The sequence below is a fragment of the Lycorma delicatula genome, chromosome 4 (genome assembly GCF_047948215.1).
Source record: "Lycorma delicatula isolate Av1 chromosome 4, ASM4794821v1, whole genome shotgun sequence".
Classification (NCBI taxonomy): Eukaryota; Metazoa; Arthropoda; class Insecta; order Hemiptera; family Fulgoridae; genus Lycorma; species Lycorma delicatula.
The window spans coordinates 15395100-15407568 of NC_134458.1; the positions used below are offsets into that span (position 1 = coordinate 15395100).

A 12469-nucleotide genomic window follows, 5' to 3' on the forward strand; every position below is an offset into this window, starting at 1 on the left:
TTTTATTGATTTCTTTAATTAAAGGAGATAGAAATATTGTTTTTTGGGTGGGTTTCATATTAATTTAAACAATTGTTATATTTATTAATTTATTTTATTTGTATGTATTTACTTTACATTGCATTATTACCTTATAGTTACTCATTTTGTAGTCATTGTTTTTATATTTAGTTTTACTTTTGGTAATTCCCTATATCTAATGATTACAATTATGTAATAGTTGAAGTGTGCACTACCAATTTAGAATTTTACCTTTGTAAACAGTGTTTAAATTTTTTCTATTGTCCATTTTATCTCAATAACCAATTAGTATATATAGCTTATTATTTGTATAAATTTCCTACGGCCATTAAAAGATGAAAACCTCTGTGACAGACATCTGTACATAAATATATTGTAATATATATAATTTTAATACTTTTTTTATATTTATGTTTGTATTTTGTTGTGCTGCTATAAAAAAATTCATTTATTTTTGCTTTCAGAGGTAGCGTATCAGAAGTGCAGAAGGAAGGACAGTCAGGTACCACTGAAGGTAATATGTTTTATAAATTCATTTTTTATTTTACTGTATAATACTTTGTAATAATTTCACAATAAAAAAAATCTTCCATTTTATTGTGTAATCATAATTTTTTAACTATTTACCAATTGTAATGCTAGTTAATTATTGGAGGTGGTGTAGTAAAATTATAATTTAGAAAACACTGTAATTAATTCTACAACATTTCATTTAATGATTTTTGGTGGATCGTGTTAACATTAATCTATGTAAAGAAATAAAAATTAAATTTATAATATTAGATATTTTTCTCAGTTTATTGCAGTTTAATATTTCATATCAATTGTTTTAATCACATTTTATGGCAAACATGTGTTTGTTTACAGCATGCATGATTCATTCTTTACACAAACATAAAGAATAATTTTTTAATGCAAAGAATGGTCTCTTTTATTTGATATACAAAAATGGTGACTAAATTCTTTATACATGTATCACTGATCAATTTTGTTTTATTATTATGAATTTGTGATTTTATTGTTCATGATAATACACAAAATGCATGAGCAACACACACACACAACTCAGTTTGGTATTCAATTTTTCATATAGGCAGATCTGTTTTGAGGTAATTACATTTTGGAGAGGATGGTGATTGAGGTTATGAATTTTCCCTTTTGAAAAAAGGTGTCTTATAAATTAGGCAATATATTTTGTAGCTTTTCATAAAAGCATATAGACTCTCTTTTGTATTTCTAGTACTTCAGTATATAGGTGTTTTGAATATAAGAAATAAGTTCATGATAATATTTAACACCAAAATATATATTTCATATTTTATCACTCCCTCCCCCAATTACGAGTAGCCTATATTTTTAGTTAATAAACGCGACATAAATAGTACATGGTTGTTTTATTTGTCCTATTGGATTATTAATCCTTGTATCTTACCTGGTTTGATGAATTAGGTCATCTAAATCTGTAATACCCATTTATTTTTCTAATTTTACATAAATCTTTGAAAATAAAAACTATTTTTTAATGTAATTTTCTGTAAACATACAAAATATGTGCAGATCATAATTAGGCATATTTAACACATCAATAAATAGATGGTGGATCCTTGGAACAAACAGTAATTATAAAAACTGCAAACATTTATGTAACAATAACTAGGAAATCATAAGTAGGTTACTTTTAAAATTTATAGACAATTAGATTTCTTCCAGAAAAATGTTTTATTAAATACCTGTTAAATCATATTTAAACAGTTTATTCTACACATTGATTATATCCTGGTAATAAATTTTGTTCTCTCCATTAAATAGCAGTTTTTGAAAGCAGACAATAAAACTTTTTGTCAAAAACAGTTTTACTGAGAAATCATTTCACTTGATGAAATATTTTTTCAGCCCAGTTGAGAGGTTTACGGCTTTGCCCTTTACTTATGAAACCTAATAGATAATAAACTAATTATTCTTGTAGATTATTAGCTTTAATAGTGTCCTGAGCCTTTTTTATCTTTTTCGACAAAAATTCATTATCTGACTACAGTCTGTCCATTTATAGATCTTTCTGCCTTACTGTACCACCAAATGTTGCTCTCAGTTTATTTCTTTGTTTAATTTACACAGATAGATGAAAGATTATTTCTATTTTTCCTTTTTTAGAGTTGCCTCTTGATATTAAATTTCTTTCAATGTCAGTTAAATATAATAAAAATAATTCCAATGTTAGAAAAAACTAGCATGCCTGTAATGAACAAATCTATAATACAGGTGCTGAGTAATGCACAGGTAAAATCAGTAATCTATGGGACTGTGCTTCTCTGTAGTTAAGGGCTACATTGACAAAATTATATATGTTAGTTAACTGTGAATGAAAATCAGCTTATTTAATTCTAACTGATGTTATAAAAACAGAATTTTATTTGAGTACTGTTAATCAGTTTTCCTGTTCCAATATTTATATTACATTTATTAGCTTAATATAGAAAAGTAAATAGAATGTTCACCTTTCCCTAGATGAGTATTAGTAAACTTTCCATAACAATATTTGTGAATTAAAAATGGTTACTGTCTTTTTGTTTTGTTAACATTTGTGCTTAGGCTTAAATATTAAATTTCATAAATATTCTGATATTAAATCAGGATAATGAAGACTATTCATGTTTGAGATAATAATACATAATGACATAATTATACATATTTAACGGTGATGTCAGTGAAATATTGTCAGTGTTTCATATTAGATTTAAATTAACTGTGATTTTTCACAGAGGTACTCTATTTCAAGGATGTTTTGATGTGTGTACCTCGTTCTGCATGTCAAGTTCAGTCAAATCCTAACACCTGCTTATTTAAATCATAGTACCTGGAAAGAAGACACATCCAAAGGTTTTGGATTTTTGTATCCTAACACTTCATTTGTACAGGGTGATTTTACTTTTTTTTAGTGGGTTTAAAATAGTTTTTATGTCCTTTGTCTTTGTGTTTGTCTTTCCTGTGAAATTTGATATTTGTGGTAGGACTTAATTAATTCTTTAGTGGCCATTATCTTAGAAGAGGATTAATCTTTGTTGCTGATCCAGTATTTTCAATGTTGCAAACTATTGATAAAGGCTTAATGTTCTTTAGTACCAATGATTGCCACTCAGCCTAGGGCTATTATGAAAATAGTTCCTTTAAAATGGGTTATTCTTTTTTATCCTTTAACACCAGACCTGTGTCTCTTTGCATTTATTCTGTAGCACTTTTTAGGAATTAATATTTTTTCATATTTATGGATGCATCTTATATCAGAGTCTCCAGTCTACTTATTATCTTATTCACTTCATGCTACTAGCCTTTAAAGTAATACATAATTCCCATTTCATACATGTTGAAAAAATTGATGTGATGCTGTCACAAAAAAAAAGCTAACAAAATAAACACACAGAAAAGCTAATGAAGTATAGTTAAAACATTATTAATAAGAAAAAAACTTTAATGGCTTGCTATATAGTTTTACTAAAGCTGTAACTAAAGCAAGCACAACAAATAACATGTTAATGTTGTAGTCGGCCTCTGCAACATGGATAGAATAATTTTTTTTTTAATTATGAAAATGTATTAGAATGTTTTCAAACTAACAAAAAAACAAGTTGGACTCTGTATGTTTATTTAAATACTTGTTGATGTGATGAAAATTCTACAGAATCCTGTTTGAGTCATACTTCTGTTGTTTTATAGTCAGTATTTTTCAGATCTTTACTTTTCACCTGCCTTAAGTAAATCTAATCATACTTGTTATACATTATCTCATTCTGTTAAATTTATTTTTTTATAAATTTGCTTGGCTTGGTAACAACATGCTTCAAGAGTTAGTTGCCTCTTGTATCCTCCTGTATGTTTGAATAGTCCTGTACCTTCTCTGTCCAATCATTTCCAAGGATTCCAATAATCCAATTCATCATTTGTTTCTGGGCCTTTCTTCTCCTTCCTTTTCTTCAAAGGTTTTACTCAATTGTTATTATTTCTATTTTTTGTGCTGTTGGTATATACCATGCCCATCTCATCTTTGCAACATTCATTGAACAATTCCCTGTACTTCCTTAATTTCAATTCACTGTTGTCATTGTCCCTTCTCAGGCCATAATTTTTTCATAGGACTTTGTTTACAAAGATTATCAACTTACTTTTATTCTCTTTTGCTTGCACTCAACATTTACATTCATTTGACTATGACAGTTTTACCATTCTGTGCTGTGTATTTTCAGTTTGGACTTGTTAAACTTATCTTTCCATTCAACACGTCTTTTCCCTCTGTGTTGTGCCCTTACTTTTCTTCCCTACCTGATTTATTTTCTTTTACTGCTGCCATAGGATATAATATGGTTACATACCACATCATTTATTTTTGTAATAATTGTGCCTAAATAAGTCTCCTTATCCTTAACCTTCCTATATTCCCATTCACCTTTTCCTTATCAATAATTTTTCCTTGTCTTCTAATTAAAATCACATAGAGTTTTTTCTTTTATAATTTCCAGTTTAATATTCTTAAAATTTTTCCCAAACTACTCCATTACTTCCTATATCTACTTATTTTTCACAATATTACAATATCAGCATAAGCTAAAATGTCTTGCCTGTGCTTTCGTAATATCTCATGCACAGGAACTTTTCTCATTACAAAAACTGATCATGAATGGAGACAGTCCATCACTCTGCATTACTCCAGTTCACATTTATCTTGTCCAGTATCGTAACTCTGTTTTAACCAACCACAAATTCTATGCAATGTTTTGGATTTTGGGCATTCCATGAATCTGATAATACTTTACTTCATTTATTTTTTCTCTTTTCGGACTGGCATATTCCTTTTTACGATCTATGTAGGAAAATATGTATTATCTCCATGATAAATTCTCTTGAGAATGGAATCCTTCTTTACTCATTCTTTTTTTCAACAACTGTCAAATAATGAATGTCTGACCCATTGTTGAGGTATTCTTTTTTAAACATAATTAATCTAATAAAAGAATATGTACTACTTTTTTATTACCAGTTCAGCCTGCATGAGAGACAGCCTTGAGGCTATTGTTATCTGGTGCTTCTGAACCCTCATGTTTGTTAGCAGTCTTTTTTTTTGTGTATGAGGATATTTTTCCCCTTTTGTTCTGGTCATATGTCTAAAAAAAATCTCTCATTCATTAGAAGTGTGGTATTTGCTAAATTAGTTTTTCCAGGGAGGTCTCTGCTTTTAGCCTAATACTACTGACACATTATAAAAGTAGTCGTGAACTAACAAACTGGTAATTCAAGAAAAATTTTGAGAGATGTTAAGAATAACTCTTTCATTAATTGTTCCAAGCTTGAATGGGAGTCGATTTTTGTGTAGAAGTATACTTTGTCTTTTTGAAGTATACAAATAATCTCTTGCATTTTGTAAATTTTAATTTATATTAATGACATTAATATTACGTAAATACTAAAAATGTATATAGATTTAAAAATATATTTATTAGTTAACTTGTTTGTTTTGTTTTTAAAAGTAGGAAAAACTTTGAAAAAAGTTATTGTTTGTATAGTAGATTTATTACACAGTATTTTGTTATCTAATACTAACTGCTGTTCGAAAAATCTGTTTTGTATTATTCATATTTTAATTAATATTTTTCACCTCTTTTGTGATAAAAAAATTACTTTTGTATCTATTTTAATAATTCATGTTTAGTTGTAACTAATCATGGTATTCTTTATTATTATTATTTTTTTTTTAACGAGTATAATTTCTAATAATATTTTTGGTGTCAATTAGTGTAAACATTTTATTTCCTTAACCTTTTATTTCAAAGTTTTTCCTCAATCATCTCATTGCTTTTTTATTGTTTTTTGTCATTGTCTTATTGTGTTCACTAACAAAATTTTTGTTGTTTGTTTGCCTGCTCCAGAGAAAAAGAAGAGTAGCAGTGAAGGTAATGTTTAATAATGACATTTTTAAAGTATTTTATACACTATAATTTATTCTTTAAATCAATAAAGAATTGCCAAAAAGATTTGACTCTTCTTTTGTTTCCAATTTAGGAATATAATTATTTTTTTGGTTTATGGAACCATAATATAAATATTGATATATTGCACTGGATTGTTTATTTATTTCATTTTTTAACTTTTTTGCTTGTCACTCTCCTTTATTTACTTGGTTAGTTGTTATTAGAAAAAAAAAACATATGTATCGATTAATATTATATTTTTCAATCGTAATGTTATGAACTGTATAAATAACACATAAGTAAATAAATTACCTGAACAACATTTTGCTTACTGTCTAAAACGTTTTTAAGTGCTAAAACAAACATGGACTATATTTCAATAGATGTCCCATGAGCTGGAATAAGTTTCATTAGCTAATGAAAAAAAAATGTTCTGCATTACTCAAGAGAATAAAGATATTGTATATAGGTATTTTATTTTTGTTACTTGTATATAGTGTTATGTGAGCGTACAGTTTTTTGTTACAAGTTTGTGATGTCTTAAAATTAAAGTAATGTTATCACTAATGCGATGGAGTCTTGTCTAATAGTTCACTTTGTGTTATTAGTAATTGCTTCAATAAAGGATTGAGATTTCTTTCAGACCAAACAGAATAAGTTTATGCGGGATATAAGTTGATAATAGCACAGGGTAATATCAGTATCGATCTACGGGAGAAACAGGATAGTATAGTTGAGCATACTTCATATTAAGATACAATTTTACCTTAATCTAATCTGTTTTTACATTGAAAGAAGAGAAAATATTTAAGATAGGAAGTAAAATTATCTGTAGTGCTTAAATTAAATTGTGTCATATAAGTTAAATTTAATTTTGAAAGGTATTAAAAAGGATTAAAGAGAGAGCTCTGCCATTTAAGTTGAGTAAATTATTATTGTACCAGCCACTTCACTACTACAAATATTTAAGATACTTTTGCTACATATTCCTGAAGTGTGTTTGTGATTGTTTGTGTTCAGCTTTGCAAACCAATGCTGTTACTTACTTTTAATTGTATTTATTAATTTAACAGCGAATTTCATCTTTATCATTGTGTGTATAATTTTAACAATGAGCATTGTAAAATGCATGAAATACAATTCTTCAATTTAGTTTTAATGAATATATTTTGAAAAAGGTTTGTAGTAATGTGGGATTGAAGGGATGATCTAAGTAAAAAAAGGTGCCAATGGGCAGATTTTTTGAATAGTGGAAAAATAAAAATAATGTTGACATGTCTTATTCAAAATATCCTACCCAGATTAGATAGTGTTTGTTGTTCTGATTAGAGAGGTGTATAGAAAAATGGATACATTAAAACCAACTGGATGGCTAGATTATGAATTCTATGTTATCAATTGGCCATTAATCACACAGCAGTGAGCAAGAGATAATTCTGAATGGCCCGAGAATCTATAATAAAAGTTTTAATGAACAAATTACTTTCAGCTATTTTTATTCTTTTATTTTTTGTCTTGTAAATTATAAATTTATATTAACATATTAATAAGTTAATCTATAAAAATAGAATTTTTTAATTTATTTCCCACTGTGTTAGTCAACATGTTTTTTTTTTAGATTTTTTATTTCAAAACCTCTACATATATGCTGGTATGCAAAGTATTTTATAAAGTTGTTTGAATGAGTGTCTGATTTAAATTTTAATGAAATGAATTATCACGTTGTACACATTTTACTTTTGTGGGCAATGTATTAGTTCATATTTCTAAAAATATGTGTATTTGAGTGTTATTAATCTTCCACAAAGTTTTCCAGTTTTTCATCTAATTAAGTTATGCATTTAAATTTGTCAAACATTTAGAAATTTACTTAATTTTTTCTTTGTAAAGCCAATATATTTGTAAAATGTAAAAAAATATTTCTGAAAGTTTCTGCCCATGTTTTTGGATTTGGGTGAAAAAATTAAGGAGTTTAGTTTCTATAATTAATCATATTTATTTAAATTCCTCTGCTAATGTAGAGAACATAACATACTGTATCACTACAGAAATTTAAGCATGATGTATCATATGCCAACCTTCATGATTGTGTGGTAGCATTTCAATTTTTCATGTAGAAGGCTTTGGGTTTAAATCCTCATCAGGTTTGATATTTTAAATAAGGAAAAATGTGTTCGTACCATATTCCCATGCATAAGTTTGCAACATGTGTTATGAATTATTCTTTTAAAAATTACTTATTTATATTCTCGAGTATAAAATTCATAATAAATGAAAAAATTTGATTTTCATGTGAAATTCATTCACCTTCTGAATTGAAATAGTTCATGTAATTCATATTTTCGTCACAGAAAGTTGTGCATGAATCTGGTGTTTTATGCCATCTGTCCCAACCTTTCTTATGGTTATGATTGTGTAAAGGACCTGAGGGGCCAGTAAGAATTGCTTTCTCTGACAATGTTGCGTATAATACAGTAAGTCCCTGTGATGAAAAAAATGGAGGTGTCATTTGTATGATTGAATATCACCTGCACTTTGATGAAATTGGTATGCTAATTTACAACCATATATTTCACTCAGTGTAAAAGGCATCAGGAAATCACTCCAATCCTCACTTTCCCCTATGCTTCAGCATGGGATGTTTACTATTCTTGAAAATCCCTATTCTTCTTTGGAAACGAGTCATATATCATGTCAGGTTGCCTACAACCATTATGGTAATGACACTTATTTAATAAAAAATCAAATTGTAAAATTTTATTATATGACAATGCCACTTCTTTTGAAAAATAATAAACATATAGATCTCTCTCTCTCTCTCTCTCTCTCTCTCTCTCTCTCTCTCTTGATTAGTTAATTAGGTATTGATAAGTATGTATAATTTTCTGTTTGTGAAGGCAGATTTTCATATAAAATATTTGTATTTTTTAAATGAAAAATTATGTATGTGTTCAGGAATTTTTAATTCTACGTTAGTACTGTACAGATGAAGAGTAGTTGCTGTTTAAAAAATAAATTATTTTTAAGGTTGGGATAATATATGAGACTAATGTATAAATGAGGTATAGTTCCTGACAAAATTTACGTCTACCCACTTTTGAAACATAGCTAATTGAACCCAAAGGAACATGTAAGCCTTACTTAAAATAACATGACATTTTTGGAATGAAAGCAGAGGAAAATTAATAAAGTAATTTTTTTACCATTTTATATATATATATATATATATATATATATATAAGCACTGTGTTTTTAAAATTAGTGCAATTATTACCAACTTTTTTACTAATTTTAACCATTTGTTCCTGGGTGAGATGAACAGCATCTCCTTACAAACTAATAATAACATTTCTGAGGGTAGCGTTCTGACATAAAAGAATTTGAAGTAAAAGGATAAAATTCAAAAAGCCAAGGTTGGGTGCAAAAATGACTATTTTGGTTGATGTAAGTTTATTAACATTAAATTGTTTTTCTGTGGATGGTGAATGGTAGCTCGCTATCAACATTTATTGAATACCATATGTTTGGGACTAGAGAAAAAAGGAGTGTTAAAAATAATTGAACTCCTGGCAGATTGAAACATCTCTGCCTTTCATCCAGAAGGTTTTGGGTTGAAATTCTGGTAAGGCATAACTTTTTTCTACTTTTTATGATAAAAAATGTATCATTCTGTAATCAGGTTTCAGCTTGTTACTAGAGAAAATAATCAAATAAATATTAATAATTGTGTGTTTTTTTTTATTTTGTTATGCATTATTTTAATGATTTAATTTAGTAAAATATTTCATAATATTCTAAGTACTTGATTATATTGTCATATTGCTTATAATAAAAAATAAATCCTAGTGTAAGATCCACTACACTTATCAGTACAGTGTATTTAAATGTTTCCTATATGGCTTTTTTAAGACTTTTAAACTTTTAGTTTTTGAATTTATGGATAAGGATGTTCCTAATAAAAGTTATTAGAAAATTTACTATTAATAAAGGAAAAGAAGTCCCTGGTTTTAATTTTCTTTTCCAAGTATGTTGTTGGCTTATAGAGATTGTATAATGCATACATTTTCTAACACAGAATATTATCTTATGGAGTTGTTATTCTCACATTTGTTTTTTTTTTTTTTAGTATTTAGTTAGTCATGTAGGTTTAGGGTGTTCAGGAGATAATATTTAAAAAAATAACTATTATTTCCATTATGGAAATAAAATAGTTCTTACTTCTTAATAAAATAGTTCATACTTATCTTAATAAGTGTTACTTAACTTATATTAATAATTAACCTAACATTAAGGTTCATTATCTAGGTTAAGATAATATTTCATAATTGTCTTTAGAATATTGAGGAAATTCATAAAGATTGTTTATTAATTTCTAAAGAATGGTGGGTAAAGAAGTTTTCAGCAAATATTGGTGAAAGACAGTATGGATATTGTGTTGTACAGACAACAAAAAGTTTATTTAATTGCAGAAATTTATTCGCATTATTATGTTTTTAAGGTACGAATGATTAGAAAAAAATACAATATTGATTTAGTGCAGTGCATTATAATCTCTCTCTCTCTCTCTCTCTATATATATATATATATATATATGAGGTATTTGAACTTAATTATATTCCTAAATCAGTAAAACAAAACTTATTTTTTCACAATTTCTTTCATTAAATTAAATAAAACCCTTCATATAGATTAAAATTTCTTCTACTTTATTTTTTAATCCCTAATTAATTCAGTGATGACAGCATTTGAACTACTTTGCAAACTGTCTCAGAATTAAAAGTTTGTTTTTTAACTGCTCCATCTTACTGCTACATCTCTTTCTTTAAAGGGCTAAAACAACTCACATACTCAAAACATTTAGGAATATCTCCTCTAAAGCATAATTTTTTATGTTGGAAATTGTTTATGTCATATGTTCCAAATGATGGACAGACCATTTTTTTATTAACAACTGTAAATTTTTCAGATAACTAATAAAATATAATGTGTCTGAATAAATTAGGGGAAAAACAAGGTTTATAACAACCGATTAGTTATATCTGGTACAAGATAAGTTTGTAGTGAGTGTAAACAGAAATAATAAAGGTTAGGCTGGTGAATTGACCAGCTTTCATATCAATAACAATCCCACAGTATTATAGGAGCAGGTGGCAGGTGCCTGCCGTCTGCTCCTATACTTTTAATTGGAATAGCCTCATAGCTGTTGGGTATGCATTAAACATTGTGTTACAAATGATCACATTAATTACTAATAATTAAATTAAAGATAAAATGACAAATTAAATTTAATGAAAGCAATAACAAATTCTACAATCTTTTTTATTTCTTACTTCAAAGTAAACATGCAGTGAGTAAATTTATTGTATGAAGTAAAATTAATGGATAACTGATGTTAAAAAAAAAATTATTCAATTCTATTATTAATTAGTAAATGTATTAATATTAGTAATTAATTTAAAATAAAGCGGTCAATCAAAGTAATCTTCCTGTCAGTTAACATTGTTGCTGTACTTACTTTATTGAAATAACTGAGATAATCTAACATGTCTGCATGACAGACAGCACAAACAGCATACTGATTAACAAATCTGACTTCATACTAACATTTTAATAGTAGTTATAACATTTCTGTGAAAACTTGATTTTAAAGTATCTCTGTTTCATCACATGTTGCATTAATGATTTTATTTACTTCTTACAGCTGCAGCAGTTGGTGGTGAAATGCCACAGTACAATGTAAACAAGACATTTGCAGATAGACGATACAAAGTATCTGGTGCTAGAACGTATTTTTATTTGAATGAAGCCACTTGTGAAAGGAATGTTGAAATATTTCAAGATTGTCTACATGCTGTCGCAGGTAATAATTTAAGCTGAATTTTATAATATTCATAGCATTATAAATATTTTAATGTTTTCAATTCATATGTTGTTCTTGCATATACATAGATTATAACTACGTGCATATACAATGAAAATAATTTTGTTTATATTTTAATGATATTGAGTTAGGTTAGTTTTAGTTAAAATATCAATAATGATGATTTTAATATTTATTAAAATAGATTTATATTTACGTTCAGGTCAAATGAATAAAAATTATTAATTTGTGAGTATTTATAAGTGCTTGTAGTAAGATGTCATTTGTCTGAATATCTATCACTGGACAACTGATTATCCATATAATGGCAAGAAGAGGTTTTTTCTTGAAAATTAATTTTGCTCTGATTGTGGTTAAAAATCAAAATTTATTAGCATACTCATAGATGTTTTTCATTTCTAATAAAATATTGTACAAGGTTTCATTTATTGTGGTGGATATATCTAGACTTTTATCACCATTTATCCAAAACAAAATTGTACAGTAAGCAGAAAATGCAGTCTTCTCAGTCCTTCCAGTAAGAATACAACAAATACTGATAAAAACAATAACAACTGTACTGATTGCTTAATATAAATGAAGGTCATTGTTGAGTGTAAAAGTTAGTCCA

At 27.2% G+C, this 12469-nt stretch overlaps 1 protein-coding gene across 2 annotated transcripts in view; it reads left to right on the top strand.

Moving 5' to 3' along the window:
• slgA (proline dehydrogenase slgA) overlaps positions 1–12469 on the top strand; it is a 308586-nt gene that overhangs the window by 208804 nt on the left and 87313 nt on the right. The window contains exons 3-5 of one of the 2 annotated variants that reach the window (XM_075362377.1): positions 486–535; positions 5937–5960; positions 11680–11838. In XM_075362377.1, the coding sequence (XP_075218492.1) occupies positions 486–535; positions 5937–5960; positions 11680–11838 (233 nt within the window). The remainder of the gene's footprint in view (positions 1–485; positions 536–5936; positions 5961–11679; positions 11839–12469) is intronic. The other variant, XM_075362378.1, reaches the window with a different exon arrangement.